Source organism: Cyphomyrmex costatus, unplaced genomic scaffold, assembly GCF_001594065.2.
Source record: "Cyphomyrmex costatus isolate MS0001 unplaced genomic scaffold, Ccosl1.0 scaffold58, whole genome shotgun sequence".
NCBI lineage: Eukaryota > Metazoa > Arthropoda > Insecta > Hymenoptera > Formicidae > Cyphomyrmex > Cyphomyrmex costatus.
The window spans coordinates 586,552-607,850 of NW_017279979.1; the positions used below are offsets into that span (position 1 = coordinate 586,552).

The 21,299-nt window shown below is 32.7% G+C and overlaps 1 protein-coding gene across 1 annotated transcript; it reads left to right on the forward strand.

Moving 5' to 3' along the window:
- Positions 1-3,733: 3,733 nt before the first annotated feature.
- Positions 3,734-17,798, forward strand: Ziz (dedicator of cytokinesis protein Ziz). Its single transcript, XM_018546706.1, has 29 exons — positions 3,734-3,832; positions 4,140-4,256; positions 4,911-5,089; positions 5,179-5,248; positions 5,551-5,991; positions 6,479-6,967; positions 7,640-7,806; positions 7,986-8,147; positions 8,256-8,335; positions 8,657-8,910; positions 8,982-9,223; positions 9,344-9,443; positions 9,530-9,901; positions 10,033-10,227; positions 10,396-10,542; positions 10,636-10,822; positions 10,943-10,981; positions 11,351-11,529; positions 11,678-11,889; positions 11,970-12,377; positions 12,528-12,828; positions 13,488-13,647; positions 14,385-14,545; positions 14,672-15,001; positions 15,111-15,261; positions 15,350-15,612; positions 16,367-16,724; positions 17,164-17,455; positions 17,564-17,798. Exons 1-29 carry the CDS (start codon positions 3,734-3,736, stop codon positions 17,796-17,798), a joined length of 6,390 nt encoding a protein of 2,129 aa, XP_018402208.1.
- The last annotated feature ends 3,501 nt before the right edge of the window (positions 17,799-21,299 follow it).

The window sequence follows — 21,299 nt, forward strand, 5'->3', positions numbered from 1 at the left end:
TAATCTCAATTCGATCCGCGTCCACAATCCGTCGTGTGACACGAGCTTTAGTCGATCGAGTTTGATTGCGGTATAACTTAAATAAATTTTTATTAGGAGAGACTACTAAACAATTGAAATCTTTGGCGGATAGGAAATTTGATAAGGAACCGATTAAAATAAAAGAAATAAACTGTATATTATGCGTATACAAGGTGTTTGAGAAGTAATAAAAAGTTTTTCTCGTAGGGGTAGAATAGACTAAACTAAGAAGAAAAGTCCTGTATCATTTTACAATTTTCGCAATAATTAACGAAATATTAATTTATAAAAATATCCAAATTCGCCCGGTATAGTAATGTTATAAACAACGCATGCCTATAGCGACGACGAACGCGCGCGACGCACCTCATTGGGCGGTCATATCCATCCTTGCATTTGGCGATGGGCCGGACGAATTTGGATATTTTTATAAATTAATATTTCTAACTATTGCAAAAATTATAAAATGGTAGAGGACTTTTTTTCTCAGCTTAGTCCATTCTGCCCCTATGCGACAAAACTTTTCATTACTTCTCAAACACCCTGTACATGTATATGTATGGAGAATGAAGGGTAAATCGCCCTGGATATGAAAATCTTTGACTAATCTCTGGAAGTATTTTCTACGAAAGTTTGCCTGTTCGTTCCTCAATCTTCATTCACGAGGTTTCGTCATGATAGCCAAACGTGTTTTGGCAAACAAACCTTGTTGTATCACTCTACATTCTCTCGACTGACAGGAAAGATTGCTGATGAATTGTGAGGAGAGAAAAACGATTAAGTTAGTTTGTGTGTCTCTGTTTTCTAAATTAGACAAATCTGTCTAGTATATGAAAAATTCAGAAGTTTGAAACAATAATTATTAAGAGCAATCATTTTAAATTCAAGATTAAAAGCTCAATTATTTAAAATAATTTGAACGTTGGCCTAAGCTTGATATGTTTACAGACAAGATTAAATAATAAAATTTAAAAATACTTACTGTACTTATTATGATAAAAATCTGATAAAATAAAGTTTATGATCATTTATATTATTCAACTAGTAATATTGTAAATGTATAAATTAAGTACTAGGAATTCTGAATGAGTCGAACATTGAATTACATAACTTTCAATTAAAATAATATTGCATAATTCGCACGTTAAATATTTTTAATGTTAACATCTTACTGCGAAAACCTTAAATACCAAAAATTCCAAACGCTCTTTAAAGAGATATAGTAACATATGCAGTTTTGGATCGCAGTAATTGCAAAAGCTTGCTACGTTATATACTCTTATAACCGCGCATTTGCATCCGCCGAGTAGCGAGAAGGGATGTTTGCCGTAAGCATCATCCATTTGTTTACGTAACCCGTTTTAACAAAATTTACTGCAACGCGATACCGTCATGCGTTATGTCGGTAATTGAGCCGCGTGAGAGGAAAAGCGGAGAATGGAGGTAAGCAGACAAAATAATGGTCGTGAGATTATGCAAGTCCTATTCTCATACCTTCTAATTCCAGGTTGGGCCATTTCTCGAATTTCCTTCAGTGGTATAGATGCTAGGATAACAATTTGCAAGGGATGCAAACGCGCCAAATGCCCGCAAGGAAGTTTTGAATGGGAATCGATTCTCGACCATACGGCAACGCTGACTCTAGAAGACCGAAGAATCTATACTGCATCTGCATTCAGCATTCATTATGACGGCGAAGTTAATAAACCGAATGAGATATATCGATTAATCATCGTTCCTTGTGATCTTTTAATTTCGCGTAAAACTTTGCAAATTTTTATAATTGGGTGAGTTTTTAAATTCATCGATTGATCAATCGCATTGTGCGTAGATGTGATTTTGTTCTGTAAAAGCTACATTTGCGCATAATGCGATTGATCAATCGATGAATTGAAAAACTCGCCTATTATAGTATATAAACATTCCGAAATTATATTCAACTGCCAATTTTAATTATTGTCGATAATTTTAATGACATCAATACTCGAATACATATACATGTATAACATGTATATTGTATATACAATAAAATATATTTAAAATACGGCTGTTATATGCAAACAAAATTACGTGATCATAATTAGCTTATATAAAAATATTATGATAATTATAATATGTTAATATAATAATATACCTGTAAGTTATAAGTTAACTCTTTTAAGGGGATCCTAAAGACGATTAGTCTATTGGAAATAACACTTATCACAAACGATTACGTGTCATTCAGTAGACTCAACTGTTGCGGAGCGGATCCGTGAGCGCTCGCTGCTTTTGGATGATCTAAAAGAATATACCAATAGCAGCGAATGCTCACGGATCCGCTCCGCAACAGTTGAGTCTGCTGAACGTGACCAATAGGTCTGTTCTTTAGTGCTGAACTTTTGCACTAGTTCATCTTTCTTCCTTTTCTCTCCAGGAGAAGGGAAAAGGAAAAAAGATGAACTAGTGCAAAAGTTCAGCAATAAAGAACAGACCTAAAATCTCACTCATGTGCACGCCACACATATATCGGCCTAGTAACTTTGCAGGCTTCCAACTGAAGTTGATGTCGGAGCTGAGCTCACATTAATACTCCGACATCAGTTTCAGTTGGAAGCCTGCAAAGTTACTAGGCCGATTAGTTAATCGAAGCTTTGTGACATTGGCCCTTAGACATCTAAATCTAATTTTAAGAACTCCACGCTGTTTCTTCATGCAAACTACTTGTCTGTGGACTACTTATTTCGGCAGCCGCTTACGTTCTCAACTGTGATTGGTCAATTCGCTTACGGCCTTACGTTTTTCTATGTGCCATGTGCTGGATTCACCCTGCATCCGATTTTCGTCGTACGACGACTCTGCAACCAATCAGGAAACAAAATTTTGTTTCGTATCGATTTTTCTGATTGGTTGCAGTGTCGTCGTACGACGAAAATCGGATGCAGGGTGAATCCAGCATAAGTCATAAGAAATTGACCACTCACAGTCGATTATTCTTTTCATATTCGATTGTGATTGGTAAATTTCTTATGATTTAAACTTAAAACTTAAATAATGGCTCATTGTAGAAGGTCCATTAAGCCCTAAACACAATGCGAGGGAATAGCGATAGCGATAAGTTTCAACTTATCAGAAATCGAATACACCGGAATACGCATTTTTGATAGGTTGAAACTTATCGCTATCGCTATTCCTCGCATTGTGTTTAGGGCTTTAAGGCCGCAGCACACACTTTTGCATAACGCATAAACCATATACATAAAGAATTTGATTGGTCCATTGACTCATGCATAAGAAAAATGGGCCAATGAATATCCTTATGCACATGCTTTATGCGTTATGCAAAAGTGTGTGCTGCGGCCTTTACACTACTGTCATTGTAGAATGGGCTTAAGGAATTACGATAGATGTAGATGGAGAGACAGAAAAGAGGATAAAAACGACTCGTTTTGAACACAGAGCGGTGGAATCTGGAATGGAATACGATTGATGTCATTGGTGTCACTGGTGATTGCTGGTGATGTGATGGTCGACGAGACAGGACGAGAACGGGAATTGATCGCGCGATCTTGATCAATTGTGACTGATAAGGTGACTGTGGCGGTTGCATGATATGTTCCCGATCATTCCCCGGCAAGGCCGGTGATTGATGCGGTTTAATGTGGCCGGTGCGGCGGCATCAGACGGCGCTATTGACTCGGGGGTGAATCGGCGTCGCTCGACGTTCGCGAGGATGAGCGAGAGAAAGTTCACGCGCGGACTGGGAAAACCCGGTATGGCGGCGCAGCTGCGGGAAACCGTATCCCAGGTCGTCCGCGAGAGCACAGTACAGGTGATATGTCTATTTCGTCTGCTTATCGTCCGGATTGGAGCGCGCCCCTCCTCGGGATGTTATTCGAGATTTAACACTCGGGACTGTCCTTTATACTAATGAAGTATACTAATGAGATGTAAACAATTATCTCGGTAGCCCGAGTATCCAGATTTTCTAATCTTTTCCATCGTTCTATATTATAGAATTTTGTGCTTAGTCGATTGTGTGTGGTTCAATACGAAGTCAAGATTTCAAAATTAAAGTTTGAAATGTTCCAAAATTGTCTACGCTTGTGAAATTCTGTATCTTTTAAAATTTTTTACAGAATAAACCACACTTAGTCGAACCCATTGACTTCGAGCATTTTATGCAAAAGAATAAGACGCTGTTGCAAAATGATCCTCAACGAGAACTTTTGCTGTATCCCCAAGATGATATTTCTGTAAGTTTTTATTCTTGCACTGCTTATTTACATAATGTTAAATCAAATTAAAAATATAAATTTAGGATCTCAATAGAAATTTTCCTCTGAAAGTTTGCTCGCAAATGCTTTATATTCAAGAGATTGATTTAATTTACAGAACTGTAGAAATGAAAAAGATTGAAATATCTTTGTTTTCTTTTAAAGATCAAAGGTTATTGATAGGCTTTTATTAATACTGTAAACACAATTCCTTTCATTCATACTGACATACATGTCAGTCAATCACTTATTTTTTCATTGATAGCTATAATGCCTGTCTTAAGGCTGAAGATCATTTTGAACATTTAATAATATTATAACATTTTGATTGTTAAAAAGCCATAAAAGAGATAAATATAAATTATTTTGACATTATTTTTATTTCTATAATTTTCTAACTTAAAAAGCCTCATAAATAAAGCATTTGCAGGCAAACTTTTAAGAAAATTTTGTTTGTTTTAGATCCTATATTCATAAAATTTAAAAGAATAGTTACTATCTAAAAATATAGTTTAGAATATAGTTAATTTAATTCTATATAAATATAAACAAAATAAAAATATATATACATATTTTGTTAATAATTCTACTTTTTAAGAAAACAATTATAATTGTTAAATATGTGTTTTTTAGCAAGTGGTTTTGCCAAGGAGATATCGCAGTTTGGTACCAACGGCACAACATATTACAGAATGTGAGGAAGGAACAGAGAACCTTTTGACGAAGGAGTGTTTATCTAGTTATGTATCCAACTGGAATCTTGTACATTACAAATATGCAGCATATAGTGGGACTTATCTCGAATTACCAAAGTAAGTGAAATGTTTGAAATTAATTACATAGAATCGCGCGTGTATAAAAACCATTTGTTGTCGCTGTTATATGTTTCATAAATTTCTAGAATATTGAAATCAGATGATCTGAAAGACGAAGTATATGAGATTGATACCGAAGTGGATCAAGTAGACGAGGTAATGCTATTTTAACTTTACAAGATTTATATATACAATTATAATAGTAAAAATTTGAATCTTTAGAATTTAGAATCAGTATTTATAGTTCATTCTTATTTTAAAACCGTCTCAAGTAATATCTTAAGATTACTAATGCAACTTTCTAATTAATTTATAATTAATTTATATAAAATTATTAAGTCTTATATTTAATATAAGAATCTACTATGAATACTTGCCTAAAATCATTCAATACCCCTTATATTACTATACTTGTTCATATTTAGGTCTAAATATGATGCTTATGAATTTTTTCATAGGATTTAACAAAGAACGATGGTATAACAAAGGAAGGTTACTTAATGAAAGGTCCTGAGATTGGTAGTACGGACAGAATGTTTGCTCATATTGGCTCGAAATCGTTTAAGAGACGTTTTTGTCATCTCAGACAGGAAGTTGATGGCACTTATATACTCGAATTTTTCAAAGATGAGAGAAAGGGCGAAGCGAAACTAACAATAGTGATGGACTTTTGTACGGAAATTGTTAGAAATCCGAAGCGCGGGAGATATTGCTTTGAATTACGGATGAGTGATACTCACAAATCTTACACTTTAGCTGCCGATAACGAAGCCGATATGCAAGATTGGATATTGAAGGTCAGTTCTGTCTTACAACACTATAAACAGCAAGAGGAAAAGCGTGCTGCATCGCTAGAGAGAACCTGTAATACACCTCCACCGTCGCCGCAACCTATGCAGGTAGAATCATATTGCAAAGTTATTTCAATCTTCAATAACATTAAAAAGGGCGAAGTAAGAGTCAAATTACAATTAAAAATCTAAATTTTCTCTGATAATTTTAATGTATTGCGAAGAATATCATGTAATTTTTGGCGTTTCGTTCCGACTTCCACTACTGGACTCATCAGTAAGGCATTGTAGTGGAAGCCTACCTTATACACCTTGGTAAGTTATTAAATCGAGATTCTATATAAAGAGATATACGCGTATCAAAGCACTTGTGAGAATTTGCGATAAACCTTTGATAGCGGGTCGACGTAGTAATATTCTTCGCAATATTTACCCAAAGTAAAAATAACGTCCTCTATTAATAATTAACCAATATACTTAGTCCCCCCAAATTTTTTAAGTAAAAATTTATTTGAAGATAGTTTTGTAATGAAATAAAAGACACATTTAATGTTGGACATATACATATATTAAAATGAACTTTATGTCTTCAAAGGTTTATGGGACACTGAAAGGTCTTGAGCAGAGCATGAACCCGCAATTAATAAAATACTCTAGGGAGACTGACACTAGCATTGCTTTAGCAAGGAGAGAGAACAGAAAAAGACTGTTCAGCGTATATCCTTACATACCACATGCCAAAACACACATAGGACAATCTGTCGATAATGTGGATCCTTACAAAGAGCAGTTCGGTCACAGGATTCTGGTCAAGTGCGAAAGTCTTAAATTTAGACTGCAAGCACCTATCGACGAAAAGGAATCTCTTTGTCAAGTGGAACCTTATCATACAGTGTTGAGCCTTTTCGACGCGAGAAATGGAAGGAAACTCACAGAGAATTTTCACTTCGATGTTAATCATGAAATAGTACGAGATATGGCAAGGGAACTAAGTCCCATAGGAATTACAACAGAAACAGAAGATGTTACTCTTCCTGGGGAATTAAAAAACATTCCTTCAGATTGGATAAAATATCCAAAACAGGCATGATTATTTGTATTTTACATGAAAAAAAAATTAATGGGATAATGATTCTGAAGTGGTGGATATGCGATGCACCAAAACATCATGATCTCAAAAATTGAAAACTAAGATAATATATATTCCGAAATTTTAAATTTCCGAATTTGAAGACATGCGACAATGTCCCGAAAAACAATTTTTTGAAAATATTTTAAGTTACACGCAAGAGAGATTCTCGATTTATTTTACATTTATAATTTGAATGTTTTTAATAAGATACACAAATTTTTTCATAACTTATATGTTATTCTTTCCTCTTCTCATAGTATGACTTTTTATATCTAAATATGATATGTCGATATTCTCTTTGCGTGAGGTTAAAAAAAAATTATTTCCAAAAAACTTATATTTACTTTTTGGATTTATATATTGTCGAATGCTTTAAATTTCGATAATTTAATATTTCGGAACATTATTTTTAATTTTAATAATTTGATATTTCAAGATCATTTAACATGTCAGATTATTTTAAATTTTAATTGTCCTATTTTTCAGATTTCGTTTGCATGTCCATCTCTGAAGTATATATAAATGTGTTCAAGATAAAAACTTATTAATATTAATTTATTATGTTATTTATTAATAGAATAAAAATTTAGGAAAAAAAATATAAGAACGTGATTGTTGTTGCAGGCCATATTCAATATAAGTAATCCTCATCCAGATATATTTCTTGTTGTAAGGATAGATAAGTTGCTTCAAGGAAACATATATCAGACCTCGGAACCATATTTGAGAGCTACCAAGGATCCAAGATTGGGTTTAAAGGTGCACAAGCAAGTCCGAGCATGTTGCCAAAGGTAAAATTATAAATGCAAATACTTTTTTACATAGAATGCGTAATTGAGTGCAAATGTTTTAGGAAAATGCTTAATTATCAAGACGATTACCTATATCAACTAAACTTATATGTAAGCTTAATTGTACATAAAGGTTGCATTTCTTATTTATACATGATATTTGCAATTCTTTTTTGTAGACTGGGAAACTATAGAATGCCGTTTGCGTGGACTGCAAGACCACTGTTTAGATTGTATAGTAATGAACTAGATACATCCTCAGATTTTCCAGCGATATATAGGCAGGAGGGTAATAGAATAAAAGATGAGGAGCTACTAAAATTTCTTTCTGAATATAGAAAGTATGTATTAATAATAAAAAAAAAATTAGTGTAATTAAAAAATTTATGCAATATGGAGTTTAACATGCATATATTATTAAACATTATATTAGAAAATTTTACTCACAGGCCTGAGAAGCTCAGCAAATTGACTGTGATACCTGCCTGGTTAAAAATTAAAATAGAGCCCATCACGGACATTCCTGAAAGTGCGTAATCGAGTAATATATTATTACAAAAATTTTATTTTTTTTAAATTGATACAACAAATATTTGTAATAATGTTCTCAAATATTTTAAAATTAGAGAGAGATACATTAAAATCTCGACTTTGAAAAAACAATTTAAAGACGCGATATTAGTATGCAAGAACATATTTTTTGTAATTTAATTCTACGTAATTTATTTGTATTTTTATAATAAGTAGGGCGAATTTTTAATTATCATTCTTACATTAGTGTGAAAAAAGAAATGATAGTCAATAGTTTCGAACGATTCCAGGTGTACGATACATAAAATACGATTTCTAGATACATTGTCGACTTGCCTAGCGCCGTTAAAGCCATTTCCATTGCCACCAACGGTGGAGCCGACAATCGAGATTGCAGAGTTTGAGAGCACTTCTGAGAGGGATGTACACCCGTACACAACGTATATCAATCATCTGTACGTGTACCCGCAGACACTCAACTTTGACAGTCAAAAGATGTTTACCCGAGCTAGGAATATAGCATGTATTGTGGAACTTCGTGACGACGACAGCGAAAACGCCAAACCTTTACGAGTAAGTGATAAAAAAGATAACTTGAAGAGTCTAAATAGACTTTATTTTTTTTTTTCTACTACTCCTAATAGGTGATTTATGGAAGATCTGGTTCATCGTTATTGTGCCTACGAGCATCATGCGCAGTGTTACATCACAACGCAGTGCCTTCTTGGTATGAAGAAATCAAGATTAAGTTACCCACGAAATTGCACGCGAAACATCATCTATTATTCTCCTTTTATCACATAAGTTGTGACATGAACAAAAAGAAAGAGAACGGTGTTGAAAACTGTGTCGGTTATGCATGGACATTTTTACTGCACAAAGGAAGGTGAGATTTGTGATAAATTAATGATTGAATAATTGATGAGAATTTAATTACTATCATATTTTACAGTATAATAACATTCAAATTATAGAAAATGTTTTTTAATGTATTTATTTTCCACAGATTGAACGTGGATGTAGAATCGAATATCCAAGTATTGCCTGTAGCAACGCAATTGCCTCCTGGATATCTTTCTATACAACCCCTTGGACTAGGGAAAGGGGTAAGAGTAAGATATTAATTAATTTTATAAATTAGTATTATAGTTAGAAAACTTGATAGGAAGTTGATTTTTATATATTTTTGCAGAACGCAGGACCGGATATTACTTGGATCGATTCTCAACGACCAATCTTCACGGTATCTTTTCAATTAATTTCGACAGTATTTACACGGGACCTTCATCTGCACAATCTATTCGTTCATGCTGAACGTATTTTGGACACAAAACCTTCAACGACGCCCTCGGATTCAGAAACGTGTAAAATTCTGAAAGCAGCGCATGCAGTACAACTAGTTACCGTTATCACATTTCTTCCAACTATATTGAATCAACTCTTTGTGTTACTAACATGTAATACTAGTCAAGAGATTGGATTGTATGTGATTAGGGTCTTAATACATTTTATTAACATGGTGCACGAAGCTGGACGTAAGGAAATTCTGCAAGCATACATTAAGGTAGAACCTAGAACCTATGTTTGTGATAAATATCCAATTTCCAATTCTATTACCTCTTGATATCTTTAAAATTTTGAAAATTTAATTTACTTTTTGATTGATCTGATTCTATCCTAGTTCTTTGATTTCAGTTCGTATTTGTGCTTCCTCTACGAAATGGTAACGTCACGGTTCATGAACAATTGGCGAAGCACTTACCAACTTTACTGCAACCGAGTAATACCGACTTTTTGGTAGTAAACAAATTCATGCATCACTCAAGCTTCTTTTTTGAAATAATGATAAAAAGTATGGCGCAATATCTACTGAGTACTGGTAGGATAAAAGTGAGTTCTTTAAGTTCTTTGAGAAGACTTTAAGATTTTAAAACTAACGACGATTTATTAATATGATTATCTGTAATTACATATTCATCTTTTGAAATATTTTTATCAGAATAAATTATTAATTTATTTTATTAAAATTATTTAAGCAAGTAATTAATTTTTTTTCAGATGCATAGAAATGAACGATTCTCGAAAGATTATCACGAGAAGATCAAAATGTTATTGGACGTAATTATGCCATACTTAATGACCAAGTACAAAGAAATGCCAGTGGAGACACACGAATTAAACAAAAGTCTCGCACAATTTTTAAAGGTATATGCAATATCATATGACTATATATATAATGTATATATATATATATATATATATACATATTTTATTACTATTTTGATTATCTTGACACAGCGATGTCTCACTTTCATGGACCGTGGTTTTGTGTTTCGTCTTATCAATTCTTATCTGGACAACTTTTCGTCTGGCGATCAACGCACATTGCACGATTTCAAATTCACCTTTTTACAAATTATCTGCTCTCATGAGCACTATGTATCCTTCAATTTGCCAATGATGCAGTCGCGTTTTGCTTCTAGAGGTAAGTTTTTATAGCAATACATATAAGAATTACATATAAGATACATATAAGGAATACATATAAGAATTACGATGAAAATTAACTAATTTATTGTAACTTAATTATTCGCGTGCTCGAAAGATTCTGACAATGAAACTGAGAGTGAACCAGAATGTGATGGTATGTTCATAACAGTATTCATACACGAAATGTTGATTATACATATGTCTCATATATAGCAAATATTCATTACATATTTTCTATTTTGTAACAATATTTAGCTAATGCCAATTATAATTTGTGATTAATTAAAATTAGTTATGATTTTAGTTAGTTTAAAAATATCATTGATTCAAAAATTGAATTAGATCGACAAATATTCACATTATTTGTATTTTTAGATTCTGCACTGAATGTTTTCTATTTGTCTATGTTTTATACGTATTTATATTGTAATATTACAGTATTATTTCAATTATATTACACAATTAGAGAGATAGTTTATATGTATTAAAAATAGATAAAACTAAAATACTTATTTCGCGACAGATCTAATGAATGAATATTGCCTTACGGAGGAATTTTGCAAACACCACTTTCTGGCTGGTGTTTTGATGCAAGAAGTCAAGACCTCTCTTAATGAGATTGTGCAGATCCGCAAGGTCGCTATTAATACTTTACGAGATCTAATGGCAAAACATGAGTTGGACGATAGATATCAGAATAAGGTACGACTTTTAAAGATTTTGTTCATGATTACAAGCGTTGGTAGTCTTTAAGGAATTGCATTGTTGAAAAAAGTTAGAGAAGATCTTGTTTTTCTTTTCACAATTTATATTAATCTATATATACTTCATGTTTTGAATTTTAATTCAGGGTCAATTAAGTAGAATAGCATCAATTTATATACCGTGGCTTGGTATTGTATTGGAGAATTTACATCGATTGCAGTTAGTAGAGGAGAACGAAATCAAGATAGAAATCAAGCAAAACGGTACTAATAGGGTATCGACTAGTAGCTCGTTTCTATCAACGAAAGATACCATTGCTACTTCTACGTCTGCAAGTACACCCAAGTCCATTCATAGGTATTTGTTAATATATTAATAAAAGTTATAATAATTTATAATTAATTGTAAATTAAAATAAAGTTTTGATGTTATTGCAGATTAACTCTTCACCTAGATACTCAATCGCCTATAAGATCGTCTATGCATCTGCGTGATTCCACTTATTTTGCCGCTATTGCGGGTCAAGGATTGGTAAATGGATATTCTTGCACCAGTGTTGAGTCTGATACATCGACGGTGTCTGGTGTGTCCCAATCTAACGTTTCTCAAGAGACCACTATTATTAAAGAATTGCCAGAAAATGGAATGAGCGAGAGAAAGAGACATTCACGTACTTTGAGCGTGACACAGTCGTCGCCTAGATGCGATAAATTGCAGCCTTCTGAAGTGAAGGATATACTACTTTGTTTCCTATTCATTGTCAAGTATTTGGGTGATCATCAAGTGATTGCCTGGTGGCAACAATGCAATGATACAGAAATATTGAGCTTCTTTACAGTGATTGAGTAAGTAGAAAACTAATAGTATAATAATAGTCAAAGAATTTGTTTATTTTAAGAAAAATACGACAATATTGATTTATTCAACATTGTATTGATGCAGTTAGTACACTCATTTCTAAATTTTATGTAAATCTTATTTTCATCTATTTTTAGGATGAGTTTGCATCATTTTAAATATATAGGTAAGAGACAAATAGCCGCGAAAATTGCAAATAATGCTGGAAAACCCCGCACTGTTAAAGCAATGACTTTACCTGCCAGAATGGCACCACCAGACTTTACCACTGAAAGTCCCGCTACTAGCACATTGCAACCTCATAATACAATTACTAGAGAAAATCTAATTGAAAATGATAGTGACAAAGTGTATCAAGCTTTATTGGAGGCAAACATGGCAACAGAAGTAGGCCTAATCGCGTTGGATTGCTTGGGTCTCTTCTGCATCCATTTTAAAGTAATTATAATTTTATCATAAATTTTTTATCCCCTTGATTTTATATGTAAATTGTATGTATGGTCAATTATTTTCATGAACATGTTAATTGGCAATTATTCTCATATTAAGTAATTTCTTATACTGCGATTGCTAAAAATTAAGAAATTAATCAAGTTTAAACAGCAACAAATTTTAGTAAATAAAAATCTATTTGAAGGATGTTAAGAAATTGATACAAAGAATAACGTTCAAATAAGATCGTTTTTTGCTCACTAATGGAAACATAAAAGCATAGTGAATCTTATAGATTTTGACCTGCTGAACATGATGATATTAGTTTTCATTGAAAATATGGGCAACATTGTCATTGTTCAGGTTAAAGTTTTTATTTTCACTAAAAAAAAATAGGATTTTAATCTGAAAAATGACAATGTTCCTCACATTTTAAATAAAAATTAATATTGTCATATTTAGATCGAAATCTATAAGATATACTGTTTATATTTCCATTAGTTGGCAAAAAATTGCCTTTTTTAATATTGTTTCTTGCGTGTAAATTCCAAAAATTAAAATACATAAATTAAATGCACACTTATTTTTGATCTAATAATAATCAATCAAAATATGAAAAGTTAAATGCTGTAATGACAGAACATTAATACAGTTTGTTTTTGTAGGATGTTCTCTTGGCAAATGAAGGCAACAATGCAGTTATGCAAAAATTCTTTAATATTTATTTATCATTCCTTCAAGTTGGTCAGTCCGAAACTTTATTACGTCATGTTTTCGCTGGACTCCGAGCTTTCTTAAATAACTATTCTATCGCGCTTTTTAAAGGTAATTTCTAATTCTCGAACTTTAAGGCTCCTAAGTATTCAACCAAAAATTCCGCGTTGATGGTGGCAACACCGAATTAGTCGGCAGCTTAGTGTAACCGGTAGTCTCACACACACAAGTACGAGTCCATGTCCGTGTGCTCATTTTCGGGCTGAAAGCGAACACACGGACATGGGCTCGTGCTTGCATATGTGTTACAGCGCTTCGCCACGATAAAGGATTGAACTAATAGGCGTGAAAAGTAACAAAATTTTATGTTACATGCCATTTCGTTATTATGTGCTTAATTGTGAAAATATGACTTGTCTCGTATTTATGAAAGTCCGAAAAATGGACGAAAACTAAAATTATCTTAGAATTTTATACTCGTTTCAGCCGCTATCAAACGGCTGTCATGTGTGTTTTCTGCTTGTATAGAAGTTCACTTTATGTACCTTTTATGACCATTTACTGACTGTTAAGGAAAAGAACAGTTTTCGTCCATTTTTACAAGTGTTTTAAAGCGATCTCGTCATTTAGATTTATTCAAATTGTTTTTATTTAAAAATGCACATAATATAAATTAACATGTCATTTTTCGCTTCTGACGTCACGATTCCAACATGGCCTCGGCGACTATTCAAAGGTCATAGAAATTGAGTTTATTTGTAAAGAACGAGAATAAAAGCACAATTTGGTTGTCGATGATGAAATATAACAATCACACGTAAAATATGCACAAAGCTTTTTCCTTGTAGGCAACGCTATGCTTTGTGGACGCTTGTGTTATGAGCTATTGCGTTGCTGTAACAGCAAGCTGAGTTCCATACGACAGGAGTCTTGCGCTTTGCTGTATTTACTCATGCGAAGTAATTTTGAGTTTACTAGTCGAAAGGGATTAACCAGAGTACATTTACAGGTACAGTACTTTTGTTTAGAGCACAATTCAAAATTAAACTTATTTAACACGATATATAATCATTATTATCATTATTTTTAGCCGAATTATACAAACGTTGAACATATCTTATCATATTTGTTCTAGGTGATAATTTCAGTCTCTCAAATGTTGGGGAACGTAATCAGTTTGAACAATTCACGATTTCAAGAATCACTGTCCTTAATTAACAGCTACGCTTCCTCTGATAAAGTTATGAAAGGCACAGGTTTCCCAGTTGAAGTAAAAGATCTCAACAAAAGAATACGAACAGTTTTGATGGCAACCGCGCAAATGCGAGAACATAATAACGATCCTGAGATGCTAGTCGATTTGCAACATAGTTTGGCCAACTCGTATGCCAGCACACCCGAATTGAGGCATACCTGGTTAGAAACTATGGCCAGGAATCATGCCAGGGATGGAAATTTCTCCGAGGTACCTATTTTTACAAACTCTATTTCGAAGAAAATATGCAATCATATGTATATAAAAATATATTGCACAAAGCTCTTTCATAATTTAACATACCTTTTTCATTCTTAAGGCTGCTTGTTGTCAACTACATATTGCAGCATTAATGGCAGAATATCTGAAATTGAGGAAAGTTCATCTGTGGGGCGCAGAGGCTTTTGATCAAATCTCTGTGAACATATCAAAGGACGAGCGCAATCTCAAACTCGATGCTGGTGAGATTTGTTTTACTGCATTATATTTATTATCTGTGTTTGTTATCGTGTTATATGTAATTGAAAACAGATGTTAGAGATATTGATCTTATTTCAGGCATTCAAGATATCCACTATAACGAAACTTTACTTCTCGAACAATTGGAAGTTTGTGCCGACACGTTAGAGAAAGCCGAGCGTTTTGAATTGCTTGGGCATTTGTATCGTTTAATAGTTCCTATATATGAAAAGAAAAGAAATTACGAAGCTTTAGCTAATTGCTACTCTCATTTGGCACAAGCCTGTAATAAAATTGTAGAGGTAACGCGAACTGGAAAGAGATTGCTCGGCAGGTTCTACAGAGTAGCATTCTTTGGTGTGGTAAGATATATACATTATTAGCAGAGAATATACTTTTATAATTTAAAAAAAATATATTAAATATATGTGTATATACATGTAGGGTGGTTAAAACTTTAATCTCAACTATGGTTGTTTTTCTAACTCTTGAATCATTGTTTCGTAAAAAATATTTTTTATTCTTTCTATCATGTTTTTTGAAATAATAGGACTTTGAGAATGAAGAGTAAAAGAGCTTACTGTCAACGTCTTGTTAGAAAACATGATGGAAAGAAAAAGAAATATTTTTCGCGAAATAACGATTCAAAAGTTAGAAAAGGTTTAAGCAAGCTTTTCGCGAAGGCATGTTTATAATAGATTATCATGATGAACATATTTTGAACATTGCAATAATAAAAAATTTATTTCAAACTTATAATCTGATTTTTTTATTTTTTTTCGAAGAAATACTCTAATTCAAAGATATTTAGCTAATTGAGTACTATCAATAGAATGGCTAAAAAATACCTCTTTCCATTAAAAAAAAATCTATGATAGTAAAAAAGATTTAAGATTACTCAAGGTCATCAAAGTATGTTCTCCTATATTTATCCTATAATTTTAACAATAAGCGTCTTGCTCTTATCCCTAACCGTTTTCGGAAAAAAAAATCGTGATAAACTTTTTATTAAACTCATCCTGTATATAGGTACTAAATCAGGTGACACGGTAGTGTCTATATTTATGATTAATAAATATACAAAATAACAAAATTAACATATGTATTATTATTTAGGCATATTTCGAAGAGGAAAATTGTCAAGAATACATCTATAAAGAACCCAAAGTAACATCATTATCTGAGATATCGGAACGTTTGTTGCATTTGTATAGCGAAAAATTTGGATCTGAGAACGTTAAAATAATAATGGATTCTGTACCGGTTGAAGTAAGTGAGTTGGATCCTAAGGTAGCGTATATTCAGGTAACGCATGTCATACCATACTTTGAGAAGATCGAATTAGAAGCACTACAGACAGAGTTCGAGCAGAATCATAACGTATCCTGCTTCATGTTCGAGACACCGTTTACTAAAGAGGGCAAAGCAAGAGGCAATCCGGAGGATCAATGGAAACGCAGAACTATTCTCACAAGTACAGTTAAATGTTAAATAATTTATTTGATTACACAGATTTGCATGGTTTTGTTGTTTAGAAAAGAATAATAGTTTCCCATGAATTTCAATGCATTGAATCCGAATTCATAAGTAAAAATGTTTTAACACGTTAGGTTTTTAAGAAAAAAGATGAGATTGATACACCTAAAAAAATGTGTTTTTGACTATTTTTGAAAATTTATGGTTGATGTGCCAGACATGTCGAAAATAGCTCGACTTAATACTACTTAAATATTGTAAAATAAAAATGTTAACAATTACTCACGGACTCTGATTCAGCGCATCAAAAACTATGAGAAACAATTTTTCTTTTCTAAATAGCACAAAAAGTTAAATTTTGTAGACCTATGTTATCTGAGACTCTGTTTTAGTGGAAAAAGAAAGCGTAAAGATTTTTATACTTGTTATTTTCGCAGCACAATATGCTTTTCCGTATGTGAAAAAGCGCATCGGGATTGTCGAGAAACGGATTGTGGAGCTTAGTCCTATCGAGGTCGCTTTGGACGAGATGAGGCAACGTGTTCAAGAATTGGAAGATGTGGCTTTGATCGGACCGACGGACGTAAAAAAACTACAATTACGTCTCCAAGGTAGCATTTGTGTAACAGTGAACGCCGGTCCTTTAGCTTATGCTTCCGCGTTTCTGGATCCTGCTTTATCTCCGCAATATCCCGATGATAAAGTAGAAGAATTGAAAGATGTCTTTAGGTATATTTTATCACTTTTTATAATTAATTAATTTTATAATTAATCTTTTATAATTTCTTATATGCATGATATTGTAATCACTTACAAGGAGTTTTCTTACGATTTTAGGGAATTTGTCAAGATATGTTACACAGCATTACAAATTAATAGCAAACTGATCACACCGGACCAACATGAATATCAAGAAGTATTACGTGAGAATTATCAGAAACTGTGTCAAAGTTTGTCATCTTTATTTGGAGAGCCAATATGGCTAGACGAGCAAGTAGGAAACTTCAAACGTAATAGCGCTGCTCTCTTTAGCACTATAAGCGGTGCTAACAGTCACACCAGTACAGCCTAAGTCAATAATCTTAGAATGTTCGTCCTATAGACTTCAGATTTATTTACAACTTGTTAGCATAATATAACTAACAAATAAACTTACCCAAGTATAACACTCCAATTTTGATGAGTTTTTAGTATGTTGTTCTCCAGACAAAAATATGTGTCGTTTATTTTTGTCTGGAGAACAACTAATACTAAAAAAACTCATCAAAATCAGAGTGTCACACTTGGGTAGGTTTACTTGTAAAATTCTTACGTGTACGTAAGTTTATGAAATATTTATATTATAGATATTATCGCTTTATATTTTTATTGCTTTTATTGACGTGTCATTTATTAATCTATGATCAAGTATTTGTATCAAATTTGTAACTTTTGCACTGGCCTATTGAAGAAAACTCTGATCACTGCCAGATTTTTTCGACGAAGCTTTATGAATGGGCGAGTTTAAAACGGCAAAGTGGCTAAGTACGCTTGCCAAGCAATCGAATATGATTGGATCTATAAGTAATAACCAATTATGTTTATTTGCTTGACGAGCAAGCTAGCCGCTTTTTCAACTTGAACGTGCCCAATGTCTCGAAAAGTCTTGATTGTAGGGAATACGTAAAAATAAGTTATAGCTGATTTGTAATCATTCAAAAATTTCGAGAAAAACACCGATACGAGAACTGCTTTTATAAACTTGCAATGTTAATGTTATAGTTCGACAAATTGCAATTCAATTACTAGAATAATTTCATATACCAGGGCATTTATATAATATATCTATGGCGAGTATATATAACAGTGTACTAGTACACTTTAGTGTACACCTCAGTTCTTTCACTATGGATAATGTTATAGCGAATTCGGTAGACTGCACTAGTATGTACTGAGTGCGAACTTTTTCAGTGTTATACATTCGGCTTGTGCGCACTGTATCAGTGCATTCAGATTATCTTATTCGGCAAATGAAAACTGATCCAGTGTAGTGCTGAATTTATATTCCGATCAACCGAATGAACTAAACGAATTCAAGAAATGTTACACTGACGTTTCTGATAGTGCAGTTTGGCATAGCACCAAAATAGGTTCTGCACTCGCACCCTGTCAGGGCAGCACCAGAGCAGAGTCAGTGCATCAGTGTATCGAATTCGCCATTAGTTAATAAGGCGTTTATATTCGATGTCCTATCAACCTTAGTATAATTTTTGTCCTCATTCTTTTATCCTAGGAAAAAGAAAACTAAATCTAGTTAATTAATAAAAATAATGTACCAAGATAGAAAAGATTATCTCTGCCTGTAATATTTGAAAAATTCACACAATACAATTAACAAATTGTTTCGATTAAATTTTTCTTGTCACATTCTACTAAATTAAATGTTGTTTGTATAATATCTGACGATGGACTTTAATAATAATCGTTTATCTTATGATTGACACAGTAAAAGTTAAACTTAATCTATAAGCACTGAATGTATGGATAAACTTTTTTACCTAATGTGATTACAATATACATATTATTATATATAGATAATTTCTTAAACATGTATTTAGCACTGTAAAAATTGATATTTATATATATATATATATACATATATATATATATATATATTACACTTGTTTAAATTTTTGCTTGCGTATAAGTGTTGATGTGTAGTCGGCTATTTTAGAAATAATGGAAATATGGAAAGTATTAGGTCCTTTAACGCTATAGATTGTCGAATATTTTTTATCCAGCAATTATATAAACGTTATGTATGCGTTTGCGTACTACGTAATAGTATAAAGACGAATTCGTAGATTGAGTTTCTATGCCAATTATTGAAACTTTTAAAGAATTAAATGAAGATTTGTTTATATATTTTAGAAGAGATGAGATAAGACTTAAATAGCTACGATTTATCGATGAAACAGATCCGACCACTTTGATACCTTGCGAGTATGCACAAAAGTGATGTTATATATTGATAATTATTTGTAAACGAATGACATGACCGGTATTCATAGTCGATTCTTATATTTGAGACTGTGTTAAGTGTAATATTAAGATGTCATAAGTCAATCAGTGAGGCGAGCCTCTCACAAGACGTTGCTTAAAACCGTGTTAAAATAAGAACGGATTATGAATACCATTCAAAAAATTTTATAAATTATGAAGGAGGAGGGGCGTGTGTGCGCTGCGCGAGAGCGCTCGATGTGAGAGGATAAGAAGGAAGAAAGCGGAAAAGTATAAATGTATAAATTAATTAACTATACAAACAGCGAAATTGATGCGAATAGGTTAATAACAGCTTTAAGAATAAATATATTACAATATACTCAGTAATTCATAGAAATGTTTAATACATTTCAGAAGTATAATGATTTAAATGTTTTTTTTTTTTAATAATTAGACTCGCACGAACGCAAAAGTTCTTTAAAAAAGATTTGTTTAATTGTAATACCTAACATTGTTTTTATGTTTACGAGATTTTTTTAATAAATCGTGAAATTTTAGTCGCAAAAATTTATGTAGAATTTATAGCAATCTGTTTTAAATGAATGAATATATGAAATAAAATTTGAAAGTATAAGCAGAGAGAAACCTGAGAACGGTCATTCCGGTACATTAGCGGCACCAATATGGTCTATTTGTGCATGGATGTAAAGAAAGTTTTTTTTTTCGACGTTATGTGCAAATTTATTTATCAACAACAATTTTTACATGTAAAACTTATAATGGCTGCGTCAGCAGATTTAACAGTTTTGCAACCGTTTTATTATGATTGGTCTCGCTGATTGGATTATACTTTTAGATCTAAAGGAATAATCCTATCTCAGCGAAGAATCATAAAATAGTTGTAAAACTGTTGAGTCTGCTGAACACGATCAATATGATCAATAAAAGATCAAGAGATACGAGTTGCGTTTCGTTTCACGCATGATGCGCATAATGCATTAACTGTCCTTGTTTAATGTTTGGTGAGCAACAAGGATAAATGATACATTATGCGTGTCATGCATGAAATGTAATGCACCCTAAGTGTTCGCTGTTGAGGAAATGGGTGTCTAGCGTCTACAAGGAATTGGATGTCGTGGTGTTCGTCGTTGAGAGGAACTAAGTGTCTGCTTAAAATGCCAGGTAAAACTACATAGAAAAAAAATCCGGAAAGTGTTGGTTTTTGAAACAGTAATTTCGCATTTATCCTCATTCAAATTATTCTTTACACGGTTTTATAAATTATATTTATCACTATGATGTTTTTCGAGTGTTTTACACGTGACTTCCTACGCGGTTGTATGAGCATTTCCATATCAAGCGCAGATTGCAAATACGATGTTCTACGTGATTCCGCTTGGAATCCCACGTCCATTAGGTTTTATTTATAATTACGAAATTCTTGTAATTTTTTTTTTACACGGTTTAACGAAGAATTTCTGTTTCAAAAGCCGCATTCATTCTCATAGAGAAATGTGTTCTTTGCGTTTTAACGTGGTTTACTAGAAAAATGCGAATTCCTTTTGAATGCTTTAATGTAATTCCCACGCGG

Bases quoted from the DNA above. Each gene is read 5' to 3' on its own strand.
- Ziz (XM_018546706.1), top strand. From the start codon at position 3,734: ATGAGCGAGAGAAAGTTCACGCGCGGACTGGGAAAACCCGGTATGGCG. The intron at 9,902-10,032 runs GTAGAACCTAGA...CTTTGATTTCAG, and splicing joins TTCTGCAAGCATACATTAAG to TTCGTATTTGTGCTTCCTCT. The intron at 10,228-10,395 runs GTGAGTTCTTTA...ATTTTTTTTCAG, and splicing joins TGAGTACTGGTAGGATAAAA to ATGCATAGAAATGAACGATT.